The sequence below is a fragment of the Carassius auratus genome, chromosome 15 (assembly GCF_003368295.1).
Source record: "Carassius auratus strain Wakin chromosome 15, ASM336829v1, whole genome shotgun sequence".
Classification (NCBI taxonomy): Eukaryota; Metazoa; Chordata; class Actinopteri; order Cypriniformes; family Cyprinidae; genus Carassius; species Carassius auratus.
Window position 1 is genome coordinate 23,433,462 of NC_039257.1, and position 27,491 is coordinate 23,460,952.

General features: G+C 37.9%; 2 protein-coding genes across 4 annotated transcripts; one reads left to right on the forward strand and one right to left on the reverse strand.

The window, feature by feature from the left end:
- Positions 1 to 2,138: 2,138 nt before the first annotated feature.
- Positions 2,139 to 7,992, reverse strand: LOC113115410 (short stature homeobox protein 2). 3 transcript variants are annotated; one of them, XM_026282968.1, is made up of 6 exons: positions 7,645 to 7,992; positions 7,326 to 7,536; positions 5,963 to 6,171; positions 4,112 to 4,169; positions 3,735 to 3,823; positions 2,139 to 3,392 (listed from the first exon to the last, which is right to left on the reverse strand). In XM_026282968.1, exons 1-6 carry the CDS (start codon positions 7,645 to 7,647, stop codon positions 3,099 to 3,101), a joined length of 864 nt encoding a protein of 287 aa, XP_026138753.1. In that variant the 5' UTR covers positions 7,648 to 7,992; the 3' UTR covers positions 2,139 to 3,098. The 3 variants fall into 3 exon arrangements, with proteins under 3 accessions (XP_026138753.1, XP_026138752.1, XP_026138750.1); XM_026282967.1 differs by having other exon boundaries at positions 2,139 to 3,356; positions 7,326 to 7,992; XM_026282965.1 differs by having other exon boundaries at positions 7,326 to 7,991.
- A 1,799-nt stretch (positions 7,993 to 9,791) lies between these two features.
- On the forward strand, positions 9,792 to 21,086 carry LOC113115593 (serine/Arginine-related protein 53-like). Its single transcript, XM_026283164.1, has 3 exons — positions 9,792 to 9,929; positions 10,562 to 10,733; positions 20,943 to 21,086. The coding sequence occupies exons 2-3, from the start codon at positions 10,576 to 10,578 to the stop codon at positions 21,067 to 21,069; spliced, it is 285 nt and encodes a 94-aa protein (XP_026138949.1). The 5' UTR covers positions 9,792 to 9,929; positions 10,562 to 10,575; the 3' UTR covers positions 21,070 to 21,086.
- The last annotated feature ends 6,405 nt before the right edge of the window (positions 21,087 to 27,491 follow it).

Sequence of the window (27,491 nt, forward strand, 5' to 3'; positions counted from 1 at the left end):
ATTTAGCATAGTATCAACATATGGATTCACTTGAAACACTTTTACAGAAACTGGGAGCGACCTAACAACTTGAATCCCCAACCAAACTGAGGACAAACCTCCATAATCATTAAACTAATATTTTCAATGAAACATCAGCATCAAATTGAGCCAAATCTCTTTTACCATCGTGCATCTGCAACACACAACACATTAGTTTCATTAGTCTGTGTGTGTGTGTGTGTGTGTGTTGCTTTGGCGCAAAGCCATGCTCTTGCCATTGTTAGCACATTTTCTAACAATTGAGCTAGAGGAAAAGTCATGTTAAACTTTTCCAATAAGTCCCTATGCTTGCCTAAGCATACCAAATTTAATTTTTCATGTAGTGGCTAATGGGTTTTTCCCCATTGTGGGACCCTACAAAGAAAGGAAATCTCCTTATTTTTGTTATTATAAAGTCATTTATGGAGAAATCAACCAGATTTGTCTGCAAAAATCTGAAAACAGCATTATATATATATATATATATATATTAAAAATAAATACATCGATTTGAACCAATTATTTGACCCCCCTCGGTTCTTTAACCTCTATCTCACCTCAGAAGTTCAGTGTTAGTCCTCCATTAGTCACACACATTTTACATTCCCTTGCTGTGAATTCGGCAATAAACAGTGAAGGCCGGACAGCAGCTGGCAGAATTCATATCGTAATATAATAACACACACTCTTAAAAATAAAGGTGCTTCATGATGCCATAGAAGAACCCTTTTGTCTAAATGCTTCCATTAAGAAACTGTAACATCTGAAGAACCTTTCTGTTTCTTTTTCACAAAAGGTTCTTTGTGGCAAAATAAATCTCTTCAGATTCGTCAGAAAGAGATTTTTCCTTTGAATGAATGCTTCTTCGTGGAACCAGAAATGGTTCTTCTGTGGCATAGCTTGAAGAACCTTTTAAGCACTTTTTTTTTTCTTAAGAGTGTAGGCCCACTGTATTTTCAAAATAGGTTGCTATTGTAATTTGTTGTGTTAAAAACTGCTGTTTGTTATAGTCAGGTCTCTAATTTGTCAGATCACTAGCTCTAGTTCAAGGTCACACCAGAATGACTCTCACTTAGCCTACTCAAAAAAACTGAAGAAAAAGTATGTGCTTATATCCAAAGCGCAGTTTCCAAATCTGCTGGTAAATGGATCCGATTTGGGATGAATCGCTCGTTTTAATACCCACCTTTCGTCCTCTGTACAGCAATCCCTCATTCACAAGTTTGGAATCAATAATTCAATAGCACTGGCGTCCGAGTGCAGCCCAGAGCTGGATACACAAGCCCTCTTTATCCCGCGCCTTTGTTAAAGCAGTATTAATTAATAGGCCAAAACATTGTACTTTGTATCCAGACAGTAATCTGACCAGACAGGTTATTCACGATAGGAGATGCCATTTGGTATTTATCAGATTCTCAAGAGAACCGCTTCAGATCTCGATGATGAAGCTTCAGAAGAATGCAAGCGATGCACCATATAAATATAGTCTATATTTAATTACGATTACGTAGCCTATTCCGTGAAAAATTATTATTATTTTTTATTCATGTTTATTAATTTATTTGAAACAAAATGAACAAAAATATTTCGTATGGGGAGAAAAATGTTCTATTTTTCTTTTTTCTAAAGTGTTATTTTGAACTTTCTCTGCAGAAGAAGCGCGTGCTGTGAAGCTCGGTCCCAGCGGCAGTCTCCATATGTTTCAAACATCCAGAGCTGAAAGAGATCCGTGTGATTGTGTAATAAACGTTTTCCCCAATAGATAAATATGTGTTTACGTTATCACATATATATATATAGCTATATATAATTGATTTTTGGCAATACGTCTTGATAACATTCATTAATAATAAAAACAAACGTTGCATAATGCGTAACAGAATCATCCCAATCATACAGAAACGAGTCGACTTTTAATTAAACCTATAAATATTATTATAAGACAGTGCCAGAGAAATTCTTAAAGAATAAAATGCACATGGAGGATTCTGTTTAAACGCTCTCATCACATGCACATATTTACCAAAAAGAAAAATCCAATAATACGAACTACGTATACCATGACACAGATTTTTTTTTTTTTTTTACATTTATTTTATGAATCGAAAACACGATGTTGAGGTGAGTTCACGTTTCACAGTCATGATAAAATCATAGATATCATAAAAATGAGTGCCCGCAGTCCTTTTATAACCCTTATAAAACATGAACATTACATTTAGATTCACATGGTTGTACAAAAGATGAAGGAACAACAGCTAAAAGAAATAGTAAAGAAAATCCAGAGTGCTCCCCACAATGCCTTGATGAAGCATAAAACAACCAAAATATTTTTTTTTCTTTTTGTCGTTACTAACAAAGGTATTTTACACGTGCCCGTACCATATCAATATTAGTATATTACCTGAATTTGATTTTTACACCGAGAATAAAAGCCTGATGTGTGTTAATGTGAACTGCATGGGCATCTCCATTGAATAATCACCTGATATTGGATTATATTCACAATACACTCATTAACAGGCAAAGGGGTGATCATCGTTTCATTTAATGCTCATTTATTTAGTTTCAGAAATCAAAGAGCATAAACTTTAAATTAAATCGTGTTTTATCCGTGAGGACAGAAACGCATGTTTAACATTTGAGTTTCCATGTTTGGCAACAAAAGTGATTTCTGTAATAGCCTATTTCACAAATATCCACAGAGAAACTTTGTTTCAAATAAAACGAGGCCAGCCTCTTCATTTTCATTAATTACTAATAACGTATTAAAGCAGAAATGTTCGCGTTGTCACACAAACAGCCGAACAGTCGTCCCAGCTGCTTTATATCATTATATTCAGCTTCAGCTTCTTGTCTTCTGCAAAAGTTCACTTATTATTATTATTTACTCGCAGTTCATTCAACGTTTTGTAGTTGTTCCTCCATCCGCGAAAAGATCCACGTAAAGTTTGTCCACTTCACAGTTTGTGTTCTTATAAATAGCCTATCCTTTTTCTCTCGCGTGTCCATCAAAGGGAAACATAAATAATGTGTTTGTTTTTCTGCTTCAGCGTCGCGTTCGGTGCGCGGTGACGTCACAGCCCCAGCGCCGCCGCGTGCTTTTTCGCCTTCAGTCTCAGGTCCGCGATGCTCGAGTTTTTGTTGGTAGTTTTGGCCGCCGCTGCCGCCGCCACCACCGACGCTGCCGACGCGGATTCCGCCGCGAGCGTCGCCAGGGGCAAACCGAACGGCGGGGCGGGAAACATCATGTAGGGCGCGTGCGCCGCCAGGTGCGAGTGCAGGTGATGGTGCGCGTGGGCCACGGCGCTGTCCAGCTGCAGCTGCGCCTGCACCTGAAAGGAGAAGGGCGGCACGTTGCAATGACTATCCTATGGACGCACGGGTGGGAAAAGAGGGGAGAAACACATTAACTTAAGAGAGACTATATGCAGAGCCGTTACTGGGCACTGGATCAATTGCATTTATCATCATAGCTAAAAAAAAAAATAATAATAATGCATTCGGACACCTGCATTCCGGAGTGCTTGCAAACTATATGCGACCCCACAAGGAGCACGAAAAACTCACAAATCTCTACTCGTCTGTGCAATAACCTAACAGTTATATTCTTCGTCAAAATGTCTCCCTTTATCTCATTGCAATAACAAAAGGAGGAAAATTCATAGAAACTGTTGTGAAAGTCTGTAGGACGCCTCTGCATTGTAACTTGCCTGCTGGAATGGCATGCGCAGAGCTCCCACGTTGACATATGGAGCGACACGACACGCTTCAAACTGACTCGCCGCTCCGATGAGAACTCCTGAAAAAAATATGTTCACATTTAGTTTTTCTGTAGGCCTATATGTGCTCAAAAACTAGCCACTGCATGAATTCCTATTACATTTCTGCCCATAAAAAGATCACATGAACTTGTATATACGGTAGCTAAACGATTTTAAGGCTGTGGTTAAATGCTTCGTCTACAAATAAAACAAAAAACAATAAGGTTATTATAATACTGAAAACCAAAATAAAAACAACAACTAACATAATAGCAATCACGTATTTCTATAGCCTGTAGTTTGTAAATCATCGTAATGCAACGCACCTTTATGTAACTGATTTTCCTGCTTTCTGCATTTGGCCCTTCGGTTCTGAAACCAGACCTGAAAACACAAGACATTGATTGACAGTTGTTGGTGAGGGCATGTGTAAATCCTTCCAATATGACAACAGTCTCAGCAAAACCGTGCATCCCTGAGGACCTCTAAAATATTCATAACGCTTAACCGCACATTTTAATTATTATATTTCTATAATGAGCGGCGAATTGACGTAACAAGCGGCTAACTATAACCACAAAACAAACAGATTTATTAAAATGTTAAACATACGGAGAGAAACAAAAATCTATAGGTCTGAAAAAGTGCCATAATGTATCGTCTTTCTGCAATGGTTTAATCTATCCAAGGATTAGAGTCCCAGAAGAAGCAAAGTGATCCTCTGACAGCAAATACCCAGCATGGGACTATATGCCTGGGCTTCAATAGCAGGCTAACATTTAGACATTACTTGCTTATATCAGAGAGAAAGTTAGTGTTATATTTCTCTGCCATATCGCCTATGTTAAGTGCATTGGAGATTTGGAAATGATTGTGTCTCATGCATCTGTTTTGAATCGCGCATAGTTTCAGTGCACTGTTTATTCATTTGGATTCAGCCTAACAACGAGCAAGAGACACTGCACATGCATGATATTTCTGCTGTAAGTGAAAGTGGAAACGCGATAATAAATAAAGCCTATGATAATAAATCCCGATCCGTTATGACTTGATCCGGTAAAATGGCAGGGTAGTGTTTGAGCCAGCGGTGTGGCCTTGTCTGTGAATACTGAATGTAAAAAGAGCATCAGATCTTTATTTGGGTAAAAAATGATAGATAATTTATGTAAATCCGCAGGCCTTGCTTGGGACAATGCCCTTTGGTAAGATCCCAAAGAGAGACGATGGTTTAACTTTTTCCAGGGAGGTCTTTTGAGCCCATATTTTAAAAGGACCAATGTATTCAAAGAGTGAATTTTATATCCCCACCCAAGGAATGAATAGATAAAAGCGAATGAAATCAGATATTGTTTTTTTCCCTTCTTCTTCTGATCAATCAGAGCAGAGCCGATGTCTATGTTGAATGTCATTATTCGGCTCAGTCGCTCGTCTCTAGTTACACATATATTGAGCCTTATTATGTTTCTGTGCAGATGGTCTTCCCCTTCCTAAAAAGCACACTACAGATGTTGCCTGCAGGCCAATGCGCGCAAATCAGGGAATCATTTTAGTTCGTTGTTTTGTTCGTTATCGCTCAGCGGCGTTGATTTAAGCGGCTTAATATCACGGGTTTTTCCCCCGACAATATCATTCAACACATAAGCTTATTTCTAATTTTATTTACCACGCTATGAATGTAAATATTCGCATATAACACTAATAATAGCAATGCTAATTTGTGCTGTAAACTTTATGTTTAGCAGTGCTAGGCTAACAATATAGCAGTGCCCATCTAACACTTTTTGTAACACAATTTATATAGGCCTACCGATATTACCCCTTTTATTAATTAATATTATTAAATGCATTTTTCTTTTTTAATCTCTTAATAGCATACTTAGGAATTATTTCGGATACCCTGCATTGCTAATCTTAATGTGTCAATAGTTTAATGACCTGATAAGCCTATCTATATGATAGGCGTCTACATTGCACGTAACAGAATATAGGCTACGTAATAATAACACGTAAATCATGCAATCACCTATATAACGCATAAACAATTTTTGCACTTTCTATGCAGTTGCATGCATCCTCTCTAACGTTCAGCATTGCATTAATCGGAAGTGTTTCTCCTGTCGCCAGGGACCCACACACACACACACACACACGTGTCTCCAGCGCGCGCGGTGTCTGACCTGCACCCTGGCCTCCGACAGCCCGAGTCTCTGGCTCAGCTCCTCTCTCATGAAGGCGTCTGGATAGTGCGTCTCGTCGAACAGTCTCTCCAGCTCGTTCAGCTGCTCAAGGGTAAAGTTAGTCCGACTCCTTCTCTGCTTGATTTTAGTCTGTGTCTCATCCTCCAGCGGCTTACAATCCTCTTTGCGTTCTTTCATTTCTGTGTTACCTGAAGACGGAGCAGAAAACACGAATGAACGCTTCATCCAGTGATGATGAAGGAGGGCAGTGTGTGCCCACTGATGTCGGTCACGGATGTTTTGTCCTACACAGAGCTCTTTAATTATTTACACGCTATGCATATGCATGGAGAGTGTCTCTGAACCGGATGCTTATGGCAGGAGGAATATTATCCTATTACACGTGAAATTAACAACCTGGAAAAACGGATTGTTTTCACGAAAATGAAATCAATAAAGACAACAATTAACGCAGATGAAGGAAAATTCCTTCTGTCAAAATAATTAACCTGTATTAAAAAAAAAAGAAGAAGAAAAAAAAACAAACAATAGCCTGTGTGTTAGATGTTTAGTGCTTCTAAAGCAAAAATAATAGACATGGTAGGTTACGTCTAATCGAAATGATCAGCAATTATTATTATCATTATTATTATCACTGTTTTTAATATTAAGGCTGTTGATCTCATGATATTATTTCATATCTAAGACTTAGAATAGGCTATAGGCCTTCAGCGATTTTTTGTAAAATGTGTGATGATTTATAATACACTAGCACATTCTTTGTTTGATTTCTACATACATAAATATATTTATATATATTTTATTTTTTTTATTTCTGTTAATAGCTCATAAAGCTCTTCGCATCTACCTGCGGGTAGCCTGCAAATTTATATTTGTACATTTACACATTTCTATTGATGGTTATCTCATGGATAATCTAAATATTTAAAACGTCTTTACCTCTGGCTAGAAGTTTCACAACTATTTTTTTTTTTTTAGATAAAAAATAATATATATAGAAAATATCTAATATCTATAAGGCCACGCGTAACACTGTCCTACACAAATGCAGCCACAATGTTAAGCGCTCGATTTGATCACTTAACTTTTGATCGATTCTTTTGTTTTCAGACTGCTTCATAATAGCGATGACTGTCAAATTACTAGCCCATAGTATATTAGTGTAACCTGAACGAAATTAACGTGATTTTAAAATAGGCCTATAAAAATACAAATATATATCGAAAGCGATGAAGTTGTAAAACTTAAATTATAGACAGTAAACAGGCCTTTGAAGAAGAAATAGCATGACGGAATAATTTTAGGAAATATACTGGGTTATAAAATCGAAGGAAACACTCACCGTCTGTGAGTTTGGGACTGATGGAGTCTCTGGTTCTCTCGGACGCGAGCATGTCCGCTTCTCTGGCCGGGGACGAGCGCGCGCCGCTCCGCGTGATGCTGCTGTTCACCTCCTCGCGCACCGGTTCTCCCGACAGACTCTCCCTGTTTCTCACCGAGCCGGTCTCCAGCACCTCCCGGTACGTGATCACTTCCTTCTTTTCCTTCACTTTCTGATCAAAAGATTTGGAGACAAACGCGGTAAGTTCTTCCATCACTGCGCCCAAGAAGAAGAAGAAGAAAAAAAATGCAATTTTCACGTTAGATCCTCAGCAGTCTACCATAACACATCAACATCGGCCTGAACGCGAGATGATGTGACGAGATCTTTGACAATTCCTCTTGTTGCGGAGTGTACGGACTTGCTGCCGATTCACTATTGAAGTCACACTATTTATACTTGACGAAGCGTCTGCCCCTTGATCCGCGCTCCTCTCCACGAGCCCCCTTCCCACAGAGGCGGGCTGGGACGGGGCTGGGCTGGGTGGGGGAACATTAGCTGTCCTTCAGATCCACATCACCCTTCCATGCTCGCTATTGGCCAAGATTGACAAGAGGAGCAAATTAATGTCATTAAGCTAGACTGGTTAGAGTTTGGAAACACCAGGGATCGTGATGATGGTGATGCTGGGATGAGGCCAAAACTACTGAAAAGGGCATCTTATTCCTCCACTGTTTGATCAGAGCAGGAAGACGAGAGAGCGCGATAGAGATAACGAGAAGAGCAAAGAGAAGGGGGGAAGAAAAAGATGCACCTTGTGATCATGGAAGTGACACATGCATGCAGTAACAACATCATTAAGATTTTAATTTTGACCCACAGTTCTTTCAGAGACGAGAAATAAAAACTGAGTCCTCACAGAAAACAGCTTGTTTTATTGGGGGCTAAATATTTAACAGTATAGCCTATATTTTTATTAGAGAGTGAGAATGTGTTTTTCGTGACGTCTAGTTATACATTTAATGAGAATATGAAGAAGGAACATGTTGAATCGAATATAAATAAAAACTACCAATTTGAACAATTTAGTCAAAGTGCATCACATTCTTGGTGTATGTAGCCTATATTATAACAGCCGTAAAAAATAGCTTCGTAGTAGTAAGGCGTTAAGAAAATAGGCTGAACGTGCTATTTCACTTATACGGTTCTTATTTTCATTCATATTGTCCGACAGCATGGAAAAAAAATATTAACTATTTTATAAATCCTGTTTGGAATTAAATCGATTCTTCTGACCTCATCGGCAGAAATTTCAGCACTCAGAGGACAACTGTTTCTATTATTAGCAACAGCTGCCTAATGACTTGCAATATATATATTGAGATTCTGTGCCGTTTTATTGCTATATAATTACACAAACTTTGCAAAAAAATAAAATAAAAAAAAATTATACATATTGCATATTTGCATAATATGGTTAATTAACCGTCCCACTAAATAAGTGCATTTGTGCATCAAGAGCGATAAAAAAAAAAAATAAAAAATCAAATAATAAATATGAACAGAACCAAGTACTACACCACAGCAAGAATATTAGTTCGGCGGTAAATGACATACAGAAAGACGTCTTCTGTTGGTAAATTACTACACACCTTCTCATCATCTCACCGTTAATAATTACATCACAATGAAATATTTCTCTTATATTTATGTAAACACATTCTTCATGCATACAAGCATTTATTATTCGAAACGCTGCATTAAAAAAATCTTCTAAGAGCTAAGCATTTCACTCTTCTCATACACGAAGAGAGGCTAGTAATAGTAATCTCACAAAAAGATTATTAGATTTTTCTTAAATATTCAAAACATCAAAGAGGGTGTTTGTACACATATATCAAGGGCGCAGTTTTAAGGCAATTGTACATTCATGTAGCTTAATCTGTAGTAGGCTCGTAAATGGAATAAAACTATCACAATATTTAGAAGATTATGCATATCTTTGAATGTTTACTTTGATGTGAGCATTTCGTGTTTTTTTTTCCTTCCACAAAAAAATGCCACGGGATTATTAAGACTTCAGTTTGACTTTTAGAAAAACATTTTGTATAAGTAGTCGACGTTTTACCTTCAACATTTGAGACCCATCGTTTGCTATTACCATCACATTTTAATTTCCCCCTAATTTGTCTCTCTGTGTAACCCATCTCATAGACAGCACAATGACATTTTCTTTATTTTTAATTTTTCCAAGATATTTTCCATAATAGGCTGCATTCCGATAAAAAAATGAAATATGATCTTTTTTCCTTTAAAACTATTACACTCATGCGCCTGCGATTTCTCAGCATGCCTCAACACTTAAAACAAAAACACAATCAAAGTCAACAATCAAAAGAGATCTTGTCTCTGAGAGATGCATGAACACAAATAAGTGTATTTGAGGCTTATCTTGCGCGATCACGAGAAGAAGGTGAAAGCGACCGATGCTCGTGTTTGATTGGTCAGGCCTGCTGGGCTCGCATCGATGAGCTCGAGCTCGGTTACTTCCGTCTGTTCAGCGGCTCATGGCGCTGTTCTGTGAGTTACAGTTGTGACACAATAGCAGTGTGTATCGTTATCTAGGTAAGAGTGTGAATAACAGATACAAATATCAAGCGTTTTACATATAAACCTCAAAATAAGTTAGCGGACGTGTTGTATATTTCTTAAATAACGTGTGTTAGAGGAAGCGCTTGGGAATATTGAGGAAATCGTGCTGTTTAGACTAACAACATTCGGTGTTGAAATGTTTCACAGACTTTATATGTAGCAAATTTCATATTTACATTCCCACGCTCTCCCGTTTATGTTCTTTTCCTTTATGAATTAAGGCACTTTATATGTAAACATTGGAGGTGATCTTATATTAGCTGTCAGGATGATAGTTTCGCGTGGTTTTAAGGTTTGTGTTTAGTATTTAGCACAGCCTTATTATTAATAATTATTAGGTTATTATTCGCCTGAAAATATGTGACATGAGTTTTACGTTCTGCCGCTTTCCTTTCCTGTTGTGTTACTGTGTAGCAGATCCCAAATGAGAGAACTCAAAGAATTTCATGTTAAATTAAACGGGTGCTTTCATTTTCATTCCGAGTTGGGTGTCCACAGCTTAATAAAGATGTAATATGTATCCCTATTAGGCTACTGAATCAGCATGTGTGAGTAGCATAACCAAATCAATGCTTTTTTCCTGTGCATGTTTCGGTGTGACCCAGGGGCCGGAGTGAACATGGGCCGTCACTCATCAGACAGCGAGGACAACAGTCGAAGCAGGAGGAAGAGGAGAGCGAGAGGCCGTTCTTCATCGTCCAGCTCCTCTCACAGCCGCAGCAAACCCTCCCGCAGACGCACGCGCTCCAGAGACCGAAACAGAGCCGCAGACAGCAGGTACACACTCAACAATGAGATAAAAAAGTTTGCCCCTGTAATCTTTCATCAAAATGTAATAACGTGCTCTTCCTCGGAAACAATTTTCTTGTTTGACTGACATCACAAGCCCTCTTATTTCTCACCCTCCCTGCCAAGCACCTGTCACATACACACTTTAAAGCAGTTATTCAGTTTGCATCCCAGAGTCAAAGGCAGGTGCTCGGCTGGTACATTGAGCCCAGAAGGAATACACTTCTTGGTTACCAAAAAAAAAAAGTCAGTGGCATTGAAATGGATGTCTGATTTGCTGATGTCTACATGAGAATCTGCACAGTCGCAAGCCCTCATTATCAGGACCTGTTTATCAAGACCTCTTTGCTTCAGAAAGAGTTTGTGCATGTCTTTAGAAAAGTCTTAATTCACATTTTCACAAGTTAAGAGCTCAGTAAGTCTTGAATCAGGGCTGGAAGACTTGTGTTGCATGCACTGCAAAAAAATGATAACTTCTTCAGTATTTTTGTCTTGTTTTCCACGACAAATATCTAAACATCCTTAAATCAAGACACATTCTTTTGTAATGCAATCTGAACATATGTTGTCTTGTTGAAACTGGAACAAATCGAAGTGAGTTTATGCTAAAAAAAAAAATATATATATATATATACATATATATATGTGTGTGTGTGTGTGTGTTTTCATCTGAATTCAATCAATTCTTCTGACCTCACTACTAGAAATGTGCTTGTTTTAATCATAAAATCACTTTTTAAATCAGTTTTTCATAAATTAAGACTTTACGGGGGAATGAATTAAAAAGTAATAGAGGTCTGTTGAAAGTTGTATTTCCAAACTTGGAAGCGTTGCTAATGCAAGATATTTACATTGAGAGAACATATCGACATGTTGTGACCTTAAACAATGAACACTGAATTTATTACACTCTTCATTAATCTTTGTTAATGTTAGTTAATAATTGTTTGTTCACAGTGCGTTCACTTTTTGGACTCAAGTTTGCCTTAAAGAAACTGTGAATTTGGAAAAAAGCTGTACACGTGAGGTCAAAAACAGGGGAAACAACATGACATTACATCACCAAGTTCACGAGTTTAGTGATGGTGTCATTTTGACCACAGCTGGACCGCTGGATGCCAAACATTCTCCACTCTTACATTCATTCCCCAAACAGACTTGTGCAGTTTGTCGAAGCCAGACGTTTCTTTATGCAGTCACTTAGCACTGTCTGCCTGACTTCAATTATTCATGACGCTTGCTCAGTTGCTCTTATATGTGATGGGAAATAGTTGCTCTCACAGAGAGATGGATGTCTGTGGAGGTCAAGCAGCCAGATAGACTGCTGTTGATCAGCCGTTGTTCACCGTCTCCACACGTCATCCATCTGTAAATCTGTTAGTTGTTGTTAAGTGGTCTTATCTGTGTAACTCTGCAGGTGTTTTATGCCCTCATTATTGCTGTTTGTGATCCTGGGTTAGCAGGTGGAGCAGTGTTGAGCTAAACTAAAAATCTTATATCGAGACTTTCACTTTTGTGATTGAATATAAAACACAGGATTTAGCAGAGAAATGTGTTATTCTGATACAGTAAGTACACTGAATAGTACAGTATGTGGGTGTATTTCATATTTTTTAAAACACCTTGTGAGCATTTTCTAGAAAAAGGTCACTGGAGGACTTTGAAAGAGTCATATGGAGGTGTACGCCGTTATGCAAAATTCATTTTTTTTCTTACGCCTTGAGTCTGTGTGATTGCACATCTCTTAATCACCATTTTTCAAATTTGATGTACATTATTTTCCAAACATCAGGAATTATTCATTAATAAATATCAGTAAATTTTTGCAGGATTGTCACCACATGACTTTTCTCAACCTGAAATAATCTTTATTAATCATAAAAAATATATATGTTATATAATTTCATGTTTTATGTGTTCATTTTCTTCATAAACCTGCATGTTACGCATGACTTTGATTTGGTAGACAAAAGTTTTTCAGATATTATTAACAATTAGTTGAATAGTTTTGTTTATATTTTTCCCTAATAATTACTAAGAAGATTATGCCAAACTACTTAAGTTTTTAATAAGACTTTATAATAATTATGCAGCAACAAACCTCTTATAAATCATTTGTTTCAAACAATTCGTTTGTAGTTTATTCATAGTTTATAAATTGTAGGTTTTACATCGTTAATAAATTAATGTGATATGTACAAGTAGTAAGTTCTTCATTAATTCTCAATGTAATTTACAAATTATTATAGATGTATTATTATAGATTATTTATTGTCACTGTGCATGAAGTGATGTATAATAGTATATAAGCAAATTTATAATAATATATAAGTAATGTTTTTGTGTAGAATAAAATGATATGCATTTATTCTACAACTTTTTTTACTACTGGTGAAAATACATCAGTTAGACGTGGTTAACAAGATGTTAAGAATATAGAAAACATTATCTAACTCTTTATTTGTGATCAAATATAACAATTACTATTAAACTCACTATTTGTACATAGCAAATTAATGCATTAGCAACATCTTTAAATTATGAGTTAACTAGTTTGCAAATAATTTGCAAGTGCTTTGGTATTGTACACTTATTTTAAGACTTTCTTGCCATGAATTCTAATTAAAAAATTAAAAACATGCTAATCATAAAATATGTGTATTGCATGTATGATTTTGCATATGTAATGTGTGTGTGTGTGTGTGTGTCTCTCTCTCTAGCTAGAACAGACAAAAACAAGCATCATGTCATTGACCCACATGCTGTCAGAACAGTCTTTAAGAGCCATGTGCAGATGCTCTAAAGCAGCACAAACATTAACTTTCTCCTCAGTTGCTGACGCCGTGATGGAGAGAGCCACTGGCACCAAAGCATTAGAGGTATTCAGTCGGGTGCCATCAGATGCAGAAATGCATAATAAATTTAATTATGGTTTTTATAAATATTTGATTTATTCATGACGTTGGGACTGGGCTTACGCTTTTGATTTAGCTTTTGAAAGTGGCTCTAAGAAGTCTTGATCTATCAGCTGGAGTAGAGAGTAGGGAAGTTGACAGCAGCTCGTTGGAGAGAAAAAGGAGAGAGAAATAGAGCTGATTAGTTAAAATAATGCGGTCAGATGGGTCTATATTCATGATATCAACCTTTCTAAGCACGGAGTATTCAGACTGCTGCACTTCTGCCTGTTTGTCTGCATCTGCATGCTGCTCAGGGGTAATCAGGGTGCTTAAAGGGACAGTTCACCCAAAAATCTAATCTAAAAATCTCATTTACTGACCCTGAGTTTAGGTTTCTGGTCACCAACATCCTTTTTTGTGGCTTTAGCAGAAGAAAGAAACTCACACAGGTTTAGGACAACTTGAGGGGAGTAAGTGAAGACAGAATTTAGATTTTTGGGTGAACTTTCCCTTTAAAGCTGTGTGGATTTTCTTTAATGTAACATATTTCTCGTTTTTTTTTATTTTAGGGTTTCTGCATGTCTTAAAAAGCCTTATTTCGCCCTTAAACAATTTAACGTCTTTAAAAAGGTCTTAAATCAGAGCAGACAATGTTAAATTCATAAAGTCATGGCATTAAATGTTGCATGCACATAGAAAAATGTCATGTTTTCCAATATAAATATCTAAACTTCCTTAAATGCATTTGTTTGAGATGCAAAAACAGATAGTTTAGTCTAACAAGATAGTCTTCTGAAAAATTGAACAAAATGAAGCAAGTTCATGTTTAAAACAAGAACAAACATCTGTAAATGGGGTGTGAAAACTTTTCCCTTTGAATTAAGTAAATTTTTGGGAGTTATATATGTATATGTATATATATATATATATATATATATATATATATATATATGTGTGTGTGTGTGTGTGTGTGTGTGTATATATATATATATATATATGTGTGTGTGTGTGTGTGTGTGTGTGTGTATACACACACACAGTGTTGGGGGTAATGCATTACAAGTAATACAAGTAATAATCAGATTACTTTTTTTAAAGAGCCAGTAAGATGAAAATTCTAAGCTTCCTATCACTGTTTATGAGTCCTGTACAATATGTTTAAATCCATCCAAGGTTAAAAATCATTGTCATTTTGTCAAAATATCATTTTAAAATTACCTCAATTCTCAGAGATCCCCAAACGGTTCGCGCGAAGCTGTTCAAAAGATTCAGTTTCCTTAAACCCCACCTCTCTCTCATGTCTCTTCTTTGAGTATTCACGGAGTTACACTTCATTTTAATGACGTGTTTGTAAATGAAGATCAGCGCAGAGAAAGGCTGCAGACAGCACACATACTGATAAGACGCTTGGGAGAAAACAGACACATAACTTCATAATCATACTTCGTGTTGTGATTCGGAGATGCTCGTTGGTCTAAATAAAGTTGGTAATGAACCCTCTTTTATGTCCAAACGCTTTGAAAATCCCACCTTGTACTCACCGAGATTAGAAAAGCAGTCATCAGTGAAATGTTGTGAACACAACAAAAGGGATTTGTTGTACTGCTCTGGTATTGTGGTAAAAATGAATTGTAGCCATTGGTTCTTCTGATCTTCATTCTTTGGCAGTGAAAATAAAACAAACTCGCCTTTACAATTAAAAACACACTGTCTCCTCGACATGATGCTCTCACACCAACCAGAGCGTCTGTGTGTGGGGGTGTGGGGGGGGGGTGGGTAGGTCAGAAGTCAGTTTCTCTCAAGACGGTAGGCGGAGATAATTATGCAAAGTGTTCCTAGTGGCGTACATAGAGATGGGCAAAAGATTTGAAATCTATAATGACTCGTTTCAGCAATTCTGAGTCGACTCCTTACTTTAGAAGCCAATAACTTTATAAATCGTGTACTTTTTGGTTTAATTACTTTGCACATTGTTTACACTGATGGACAGCTACATCATACACTGTAATACAGGTAATTTTTGATTTCCCATCTGTGTGGCTCTTTAAGTAACTAGTAAAGTTATGCATTACTTTTTAATTTGAGTTACTTAAAAAAAAAAAAGTTGGATCCAGAGATGCCAGCTATGCTTTCCCGGGCCTCAGAGATGGTAGGGCTCGAGTGGAATCCTCCACCGTGTCCCGAGCCATCCAGGGTGTGCCTTTCTTCCCGGAAGTGCATAATGAGCTCACTAAATCTTGGAAGGCACCTTTTACTGCCAGAAACCCTCACCACCCTCGATGGCAGTGCAGCAAAGGGGTATTTGGTGATCCTACCGGTGGAGCATGTGGTGGCAATTCAACGGTGTCCTAAGTTTTCCTCCTCCTGGTTTGGAGACCAGCGGGGACCAGGTGCACCAGGCTCAGGCACTGAAAGACTTGCACGAAGGTAGTCACGATCCAGCGGTTCTGAAAGAACTCCGAACCGCCACTGACCTCGCACTCCGAGCAACGAAGTTCGCTGGGTCGTGCAATGTCCACCCTAGTGGTCCAGGAGCACCATCTCTGGCTGTGTCTGGCAGACATGAGGGACACAGACAAGGTCTAGTTTCTCAATGCCCCTGTGTCCCAGACCGGCTTCTTTGGCGACGCAGTCGAGGGCTTTGCCCAGCAGTTCTAGGCTGCCCAGAAGCAGACTGAGGCGATCCTACACATCCTGCACCAGCGGGCAGATGCTGCCTCCACTCGTCCGCTGGCCAAAGCGCAGGTCTGCGCTCCCTTCACATGTTGCAACTCCCCCACTACCTCCTCCATTGGAGTCAGAAGGTTCTGAGGTCACTTAGCGCTGTTCACATTCTGTGCCTGCTCAACCATACAGCTGACGAGCTGTCTCGAGCAATGCTCCCAGGAGAATGGTGACTCCATCCCCTGACAATCCAGCTAATTTGGACAGTTCGGAGCCGCTCAGGTAGATCTGTTTGCTTCTCCAGAGACCTCTCACTGCCAGCTGTTCCACTCCCTGACCAAGGGAACACTCGGCACGGATGCACTGGCACACAGCTGGCCGCAGGGTGTAAGCAAATATTTGTTTCCCACAGTGAGCCTTCTAGCACAGACAAAAGTCCGGGAGGAAGAGGAGCAAGTCTTGCTAGTGTTGCTGTATTGGCCCACTCTGACCTGATTTCGCAAACTAGTGCACCTCATGCCAGCCCCTCCTTGGCTGATTCCTCTGAAGAAGGATCTACTGACTCAGAGACGGGGCACCATTTGGCACCCGTTTCCAGACCTTTGAAAACTCCATGTCTGGTCCCTGAATGGGATGCGGAAGTTCTAGGTGACCTACCCCAGGAGGTAGTGAACACCATCACTTCGGCAAGAGCACCGTCTACGAGACACGGTTATGCCTTGAAGTGGATCCTGTTTGTTGAGTGGTGTTCTTCTCGCTGAGAGGACCCCTGAAGATGCCCGATTGCAGTTGTGCTTTCCTTTCTGCAGCAGGGGCTGGAACGAAGGTGGTCTCCCTCCACCCTCAAAGTTCAGGTTGCCGCTGTTGCTGCATACCATGACCCTGTGAATGAGAAGTCTTTAGGTAATCATGACCTCATCATCAGGTTCCTTAGAAGGGCCAGGAGGTTAAATCCTTCCCGGCCCCCATCTATAACATCTTGGGATCTGACTCTAGTGCTTAAATCACTACAGCTGGGCCCATTTGAGCCTTTGGATTCAGTTGAGCTAAAGTTTCTTTCATTGAAAACTCATGCTCTTGCTTGCACTGGCTTCCATCAAGAGGGTAGGGAACCTGCATGCATTTTCAGAACATAATTTATGCCTAGAGTTTGGGCCGGCTGATGTAATCCTGAGGTCCCGGCCCAGCTAGGTTCCCACTACAACCTTTAAAAGACCAAGTGGTGAACCTGCAAGCGGTGCCCCTGGAGGAGGCAGACCCACCCCTGGCTTTGCTCTGTCACATTTGAGCATTGAGATTGAGGCAGAAGGGGAATGCTGTCTCTAAGCAGAGGATGGCCCACTGGATTGTGGATGCCATAACCCTGGCTTATCGGGCTCAAGTTGTGCCCTGCTTGTTCAGGTTGCAAGCTCACTCAGCTAGAAGTGTTGCATCCTCCTAGGTTCGTGGCGCCTTGCTAATGGATATTTGTTGAGCTGCGGGCTGGGCGACCCCTAACACATTCGCTAGGTTCTACAGCCTTCATGTAGCTCTGATATCTTCCTGTGTTCTCACCTCATATGTGTAGTGGCACTGAGAGGCCCCGGTTAGTGTTGGCTTGCTTAAACTGCTCCAGAGTGTCCGTACTGTAGACCCTGTTGAGATCCTCCATCACCCTAGGCAGCTGGATGCGGAATGTCTGGTGCCCGGCCTTCATGATGAATCCGTGGGAACCATGGAAGGCTGGGTTCCATATTGAGGGCGGTACCCGTGATTCCCCAGCAGACTTCTGCCTTCCCAAGAGGGTTTTAATCACCTCTGATTTCTCCATATACACCTAAACAGATGCTATATGTGTATTTGCTCCTGAAAACTTCTTCAGGAAGGATGGGGCTTCCGCAGCATCCCTGTTCCAAGCGGAACGGGTAAATTTTCCCAGTATTATCCAGTCTCACCGAGTGAGGTAGTGCTTTGACAATGGTGAGGGGAACTACTTGTTCCGAGTCCAGGCCTACACCTTATAGAGGCGCAGGCGGCTCGCACAGGGCACTGGAAGGGGCAGCACCCATGATGCTTTGGTAGGGATCCCAATTTCATTGGTGACTGATGTGACGTTGAGAGTGACCAACTGAAAGGGAATGTCTCGGTTACGTAGGTAACCCTCGTTCCTTGATGGAGGGAACGGAGACATCATGTCCCGTCACCACGGTTGCTGTACCACCGCTGAGCACCGGGTCACCGACTCAGCTCCTCAGTGAACACCTACTGCCTTATTATACTCTCGCTGTGATCAGTGACAGCTGGATGCAATAACTGCATACCAATGTGCATTGGCTCGTTTAGTTTACACTCGAAATAGATTGGTCTATTGAAGCGATATCCCAATTTCGTCTGTCACTTACGTGACATCTCCGTTCCCACCTTCAGGGAACGAGGTTTATCATACATAGCCGAGACATTACTTTGTTTTCCCATTTATTCACTGACAAGTCTTCCATCCACATACTGGGAGAAATTGGAAATACAGAGGTGCTGTTTGCACTGTGTGAACATGATGTAGTTTAAGACTAAATGTAAATGTGTATTAATTCATCCCACTCGCAAAAACAAAAAAAAAAGATTTTGTGTTTGGTAATTGAATTAAAACTGTGAAATGCAAACTCGGATGACACAAACCTGCAATAATTAAATATGTTAAATAACACAAATGTATCTAATCCCATTTAATTAACTAATGTCTTTGCTACAGAGCTTTGATGATCCAGTTCAACTATACTAATAACCAAAAATGACTATAGAGAAACTAACAATTGTGCTTCATTGTTTTTGTTTTTATTGCTGAAAAGTCTTGAACCTTATTCTCCTGTGTTCTGCTGTACAGATGTGAATTTACTTTTCCTTCAGCCTGAGGTTTATTCATTACACTTTTTGTTGTGAAAGGGCTTTTACATTTGCTATAAATAGAACTTCTTATATTAAAAACAATCAGGCCCAACTCATATTTAAAAAGAAACTTGAAAGTAATGCAAAATTAATGCAATGCATTACTTTCCATAAAAAGTAACAAAGTAACATAATTCATTAAGGTTTTGGTGAGTAGCATAGTATTGTAATGCATTACTTTTAAAAGTAACTTTATTTATATACTATATACCGTGTTGGGCAGTAACGTGTTACTGTAATTTGATTACTTTTTAAGTAATTTAACACGTTACAATTTTCAAAATAGTAATTAGAGTATAGTTACAAGCCGAGGTTTCTATACATTACTGCCGTGTTACATTGCTTACAGAGTTCAGTGATTTATAATCTAGATTGTAAAAAGGATGTAGCACATGCAATGTAAAGTCAATTGCCAGTGGATTAGAGACCTGCTCCCACGAGACCCAATGCAACAGAGCTAGTGCGGCGCCGGTGAAGATGCATGCTGCGATCGAGTACACACTTGTGTGTGTTGGAGAATAAAATTATTTATGGGAATCCTGCAGAATAAAAATTTCTAAACCATAAATATCTAAAACAAATAAATTGTTATTCATCCATTGCAAAAAAGCAACATGAACTCATATAAAATATAAACGATTTTCAGGTGCAAGCATATGCAGAGTTCCTATTTAGGCTATAACACATCTTTGCAGCGTTGAGCAATGCAGTACTGAAATTTGCATGCACATGAATTTTAGACATTCTGAAAGATTCATTATGCAAATATTTATTGTGTTACAACAGATATTTGTGAGATTGCGATGAGCTGAGATGTCTTTTAGAGATCATAAATGCAGAGCTCTTTGCTTGCATTCTTCCATGGCAAACCATACATGCAGCAGCCGCTTGATTTTGTTAAAAATTACTGTGTTCTGTGAATGATGATGCTTTAATAACAAATATTTATTGGGAGTGTGTATGCTGGGATTTCATAAATGTCATGGGGAAAAAAGTAATTTAACTAGTAATGTAATCAAAACAATGAAGTGATTACTTTTAAAAGGAGTAATCAGTAATTTGATTACATTTTCAGAGTAACTTGCCCAACACTGTGTGTGTGTGTGTTATTATTATTATCATAAGCTCACTTTATGTTAATCACATCTTATCCTAAGTCACTTTGCTTCTCAAGTAAATATATCATGATTTAAGAATATTAACACATATTTTTCTTTTTCTTTTTTTTAACTCTTTATTTATTTATTTTTAAATCATGGAGATCTGTTGGAAGTTGTATTTTCAAACTGTGAATTCTTGCTAATAAAATTCATTTCGTGGGTCCTAGACATTTAAATTTAGAGAATAGTGTGCCCCTCAATCTGGTCCTTAATATTTCTTCACTTAAATCGCATCTTAAATTTACTCTCATTAAACCTACAGAAATAATATATGATAAATAATAGGATGGATACAAACATAGACACGGGCTCTGCCATGATTTCAGCTTTTGCTTTTGCAATGATCATGAAACCTATCTGACAATTTGCCAATTAGAAGCATTAAAATGTTTATAGCTGAGCTCTGAAATATTCGGACACCTATATAGATATGAGAGTATGCAGCAGAGAATGTTGTGTGTTGGTCAGACAGATGCTGTATATAGACCACACACACACTGTGGCCACATATGTGAGTGTGTGTGTTTAATGGACTGTTGTCACTGATGTTGCAGGCACAGAAAACGCTCCAACAGCAGCTCCTCCAGAGGGTCCAGTCACAGGAGGCGGAGCCGAAGCACAGACAGGGGGCGGAGCCACAGGTCCCACAGGTCTCGCTCCCGCAGCCGCAATAGAAGGTAAGGACAAGCACACTGATGACTGTAAATAGTTATGGAAATAATTGGCTCTTAGCATTGGAATGAATGTAAGAATGACTTCATTCACCTTACAAAGTACGTACTTTTGCTTTTCTGTAAGCTAACATGATTTTACTGTTTTAAATGGTATTGAGCAGGGAATCAGGTCATTATATATGCAAGTCAATCATATGATCTAAATATCTCTTGTTTGTGCTCATTATTAGTCATGTGACAGTCACATTCACTGGTGGACAATAGAATAGGACAAAAACTGAGATTTAAAAAAAAAAAAATAGAATAGGATTTACACAATTTAGTCTAACCCTTGTAAATCTTTTTCTTTTTTTTTTATAATTTTGACTTTAAAACATACATCATACTTCTTTTTTTACATTGTGTATTTTTATCAATATTTTAATATTTCACTCTCATTTCCTTAATATATTTATTTTACTTCGGGTAAAGAATAGTTACATTCAGCTGGACAATAATGACAAAAATAATTAATACCAGTGCCAATTAATTATAGCTTAATTCATTCTTTGTTAATAGGCTTTCCTTCTATGATTATTAATTTTTCCACCTGACAGCACAAGGTTTTGCCTTTATGGAGCAAATACTTTTTTTCCATTTTCTACTTCTGTTAAAAAAGGATAATTTAGTTGAAATGGTCACACTTTATTTTAAGGTCCAATTTTCACTATTAACAGACCATTAATTGCAACTTTTGCATTAATAAAATCCTAATTAGCTGCTTATAAACAGATAGTAAGATAGTTGTAAAGTTCAGGTATTGAGCAGGATTAGGGATGTAGAATATGGTCATGAAGAAAATGTGCTTTATAAGCACTAATAAGCAGTCAGTATGGTCATAATATGCATGCTATCAAGCAGCTAGTTAATAGTGAGAATTGTTCCCTATACTAAAGTGTTACCAGTGTGATTATAATTGTGTTAGAGTATTTTTATGGTTATCAGAGTGTGGTTTGTGTGAATAGTAGCTTGCTTGCTTATTTATTTATTTAGTTTCTTTCAATTCTAACATTGCACCAAAATAATAATTCACCAAAATGATTAATTGTCATGTAACCTGTCCTAGGGGAAAAAATCTTAGCATTTAATATATGTCTTAGCATAAAAACACAACAGTGTAGCATTATGTAAAATTAAACAAACTTGACATTTAAAGGGTTAAGATTCTGAAAATGAATTAATTTTTGTTAGTTATGATCAAGACTGATGTTGTTAAGTTTTCAAATTGACGCACAAGGGTTAACCCAGAAATTGCTTGTACATTACACAAATACAAAGAATGTTCTCCAATAATCAACTACAAAAAAAAACAAAAAAAAACATGTTTACAATACTGGTACAGACTTTATTTCCCCATAAAATGTTATTTGTTTTCTTTACAAACCAAATGTCATTTTTATTTGATTAAAAACTACACCCGTCAGCCACATCATCATCAGCAGTGATGATTTTCCGCCCCCTTCCCCCTCGTTTGGACTCAAATGCTAACATGTGCTTGGCTAATTAGCGTATGACAGGTTGCCATTAAAGACCTTCTGTTCGCAGAGCCACTCACTCGCACAGCTGCTTGTCCTGCGCACATAGATACTCACACTCATTACAGGGGTTATTAGTGTAGATTATTATTGTTTTTGTCTGTATTAATTAAGTGCTGGCACAAGCACCCTTGGGTCAGTCCACATTTGTCTGCCCTTGTGCCTGTTTGGAGCTCGGAAGAAAACAGGGCACTTAGGTTGATGAATTAATGCAATTAAAATATAATTATCCATCGGCTGTTTATTTCATTTTTTTATTTAAAGTAAACTCTCATGCACACAGGAATAAGAACTGTAGGCTTTCTGTTTTTAAATGTAGGCTGTTTCATTAACATTGCAAATGTGTGTAAATGAAGGAGAGTTTTGTTGAAGGCTTTAGAAGTGTAAAGATGGCTTTCATAATGCATGCGGGCTAAAGCCTTTTGTTTACTTGTGTTCGGCTGTTGGAGATGCTGGAATCATTTAAATAAGTCAGGAAATTATTCATATATCTCTTAATTAGACTGACACAGATAAATGGGGCTTATAGCATCAGGCCCACACTGAATGAAGGGTTAAATTTGGTGCAGATTCAGTGTTTTGTATGGGAACTCTTACCCTATGGGTAGTAATTTGGTAGTAATAGTAGACATTAGTGTTTAAACATCTGGACTGATAACTCAGTATCAGCCATGACCAGTGCAGCCTTAAATAAGGTACTTAAGGTGACTCGGATGAAAGCATTTGCTTAATAGCAGAAATGTTTTGGCGCTGAAGAAACAGTCTTTGGCCTGCGAGTCTGTATGATGTCAGAGTTTGGTTTGTTTAGTTTGTGTGAAAGCTGTTTTCTGAACTCGAGCTGTTGAGTTTGAACGTAATAGATTTATTAGTTTCTCAGGTTTCTTCTTGTTCACTGTTGACTACTGAGGTCATGTTTGGCACGAGGTGTTCTGTAATTCCATTCTCTGTTTGAAAACAGATGGGAAAGGAGCAAGAGAATGGGAAATATTTAACAGAATCAGCACATGATGGCACTGCGCAGGCTGACGTGTGTTTAGTTTCCAAACTCAAACACAAATCCTTGCATTCGTCGCGTGTTCATCAATTACACATTGGATAGATATCACCGGCTTTATTTTTCTTGGTTGTTGGTAATGTATTAGGACTTTCAACTGATTGAAATTTTTAATCAAATTGATTGCTCAATGTGTCGACTAATTAATCGGATATTAATCATTGTACTCTAAATAAGAAACTAAAACTACCAGTGGGTGGCAGTAAATGACTTAAAGAAGGAGTCGTTTGTTCGTTCGTTCATTCATTTGATTCATTCAGTAATTCAGTTAATGGCTCTCTTTGTGAAAGGACCCATTGAATCATTGATTCACCCGATTCGTTCAAAACGCAGATTCGTTCAGCAAATGTGTGTTGGTCAGAGATGCACTACAGTTCTGCTGCGGCTTTAATATTTGCTTGGCAAAACTGAGCAAGAACTGACAATATTGTGTCTAAAATCTGAAATCAATTTGGTGAACTGAAGTGAAAGTGACATTCAGCCAAGTATGGTGACCCATACTCAGAATTGTTGTGTAAAATCAATATAAAATTTGCTCTCGTGCTATTTGCGAAAAAAACAACACTCGTGTGAAATTACTTGTATGAGACAAAAAATCTAATTGGGATTTTAGGAGCATATTAGGAGCATATAACTGCGTTATGTAAGCTTCATTACACAGTGAGTTGTTGTCCATCATAGCTAATTAATTAGTTTAATTCATTAAATCAGCAACTCTATAATGTATGCATAAAGTGTACTGTATATATAAAGTTTATTTCATGTACCACTTCCTTTAGGGGACCAATTCTAACTATTAACAAGTTTTTTTGGACCCACTTTATATTAAGTGGCCTTAACTACTATGTACTTAACATTTTAGTTAATAATTTAGTACAATGTACTTATTGTGTACATACATGTTTTTACATTGTACTTATATTTATAAAACTACTACATGTAATTACAACTGTATCTAATTTCTGTAATTACATTTATAATTACACTATTGACCCATAGTTAACACCTTAACCCACCCTTAAACTTACCCATACCTCTAACCCTCTCCCTAACCTTACCCCTATCCCACCTCAATAGCAGCAAAAGTGTTTTACAATACAATATGAACACAATAAGTACATTGTACTTATTTTTTATGTAAGTACATAGTAGTTAAGGCCACCTAATATAAAGTGGGACCGTTTTTTTTTAGCATGCATATTAACTATCTTGTTTATTAGTACTTATAAAACTTATTCTGCATGACCGTTATGAGATCCACCCCATACTTACATTTAACAACTATTAAGAAGTAGTAATTAGGAGTTTATTGAGACTAAAGTCGTAATATGTCACAATGTTTTCATTCAGCATCTTTAGTAGCTGTCTTAAAACATATTTTAGTGAAACCGTTAATGTGCACTTGCATTGTAGTGTTTGGAGATTAAATCACCATTTATTTCAGCCCTAATGAAAGCACTTTAGCAGGTTTTGAATGAATGACCTGCCGTATTACTAGTGAGTTAAAGAGGTTAAATGAAAGCCCTCTCGTTAGTAAGCGTGTTCGTATTAGTTTTGGCTGTATTCTTTATTTTGAGCCATGTTATTGGGTTTTATTTCTCTCAGGTTGAGCCTGATCAGCTAAAGCTGACTGAACGAGTGATGGGCTAGACAGAGCGAAACAGGTTACCTGGGTCGGGCCTGTGATCTGTCACTGTCACGTTAAAAAGGTTTGGGTCTAATAATGGCGTTTGGGATGAGGCAGACTGATAAATCAGGTGTGAATTGAGTGGACAGCTCTCTTTGATTGATACACTGACAGGATATGAGCAAGTGGCGTACCAGATAGAGAATATGAGAACGGGAAAGAGAAGAAAAGAATAGGACCCACAGAAAAAAAAAAAAAGAGCCAAGGAGTGGAGGATATTATTCAGAGAATGAGAACAATAACTGCGGCATGGAAATATTGCGGGAAAGAAGATTAGGGCAGTTCAGTTGGGCATATTACACTCCTTGGCCCCCATGAAATAAAAAAAATAAATAAACAAGTAATGCAAGAGAAATATAGAAAGTTAGAACGTGTGGATTCTAGTGTGCTGCTCTTCTCTCAGTCTTAAAACAGACACGAGAAGCTGATGAACCATTAGATGGTCATATATTTATTCATGCATACTGGGAACAAGCCATTGTTGAATGAAGCCATTTCTCTTGCATCATGGGTTGTTAACTGTTAATGAAGCTGTGCACGAAACTGTTGTGCTACTATTGCTCATGGTACATCAGAACAAATCCTTATTCACTAAACACCTGCACTCCAGTTTAGTGTGTGCATCTTCTGTATTTAAATGATGTCTTTCCTGCATGAACATGCCTATTTTTATGCAAATTAGACTCGTTGTAAATTGTGCTTCATTCATAAAAATTGCCCAGAGCAAGTGAAACCAGGGCATAAATAAATATATGAAAAGAGATGTTTGAGAGCAGAAGCTGATGCTTTTAGTGTCCATGGTTCATTCTCAGTGATTCTGCTCTATAGATTTCCAATATGATTCATCTCTGGCTAACTGTCATTGTTCTTAGATATTAATAAAATGAATGGCTGTCTTAAGTTACATTTTTCACAGATGTTTTATTTAGTCACAGTTTTTGTCTTTTGACCGGAAAATATACAGATTTTAAATGTAGTCCGAATATTTCACCCCAGGAAAGATGTGCGTGTGCTGTTTGGGCGAGATCTTGTGATGTTTTAACAGATGTGTTTTTCAGCCAACTTATTTTTCTTTTGCTGAAAAGAGGAGTGCTTAATGGCCTTTCATGATGTGTTATTTATTTTATTTATTTTACTAATCTAATGATTCTTAGAAATATTATTAAAGCAGCTGTTGAACAGCAATCCAGTTTTGCCTTTAAATTAGAAGTTGAATTAAGAGTTGTGCTATCTTAAAGTAAAAACATTGAAACATTGTTTTTTTTTTTACATTTATTCATCCTTCAGTAGTTTACATGACTGTGTTCCCAAACTGCAGCATCCACCTCAATGTAAGCATTTTTTTTGCGTTTCGTCTGCTCGCTCTGAGGAGCAGTTTATTATATATGGGAAATTGTTATACATTTTAAATCCAAAATTGGCTGCCAGTCCTTTTAGCAGCATCAAAAACAATACTTTAATTCAACGGATTGCAGCTATTAGTCTTGAAAGTGCGAGACTTTGCAGTCACTAAAAAGCTGTTTCTCATCTCAGTTGGCGATCTCACAACATTGCATTAAAATCACTGCATGATGATCCTCTTACTCACATCATTTCATTGGCTGTTAATGAGAGAGGATTTGAGGCCGTGTGTTTACTCATAACTGAACAAAAACTATATTATTTTGAGCAATGAGTGGTTTCTAATTTAAACACTTCTGATTGGCCATTACGTTTAATAGATCAACAAACATGTCTGTGATTGGTTGCATTTCTCACTACTGCAAAAAATGCTGTAAATAGGAACATTTGATGTTCTCTGGAACTCAGACTGAAAAATGCAATGGAGCTTTTGCTAAATCTCTTTTGCCAATAATATTACATTGTTACAGTGTCACTTGAGAGTGCTCTTGCTTTTGTTTCAGGGTGCATATCCTAAAATGGACATTTTTTTTTTTTTTTTACAATAAAATGCTTGTGTTCAAAGATTATTTGCAGACCCCTGGTTGAAGACCCTTGCTTTTTTTTTTTTTAAGTTACAGAGCTCAAGAGATGCATCGATATATAAAAAAAAAAATCACTCTCGACTAAGCTGCCTTTGGGGCCGTTCACATGTCGCGCCTCATGTTCGGGCA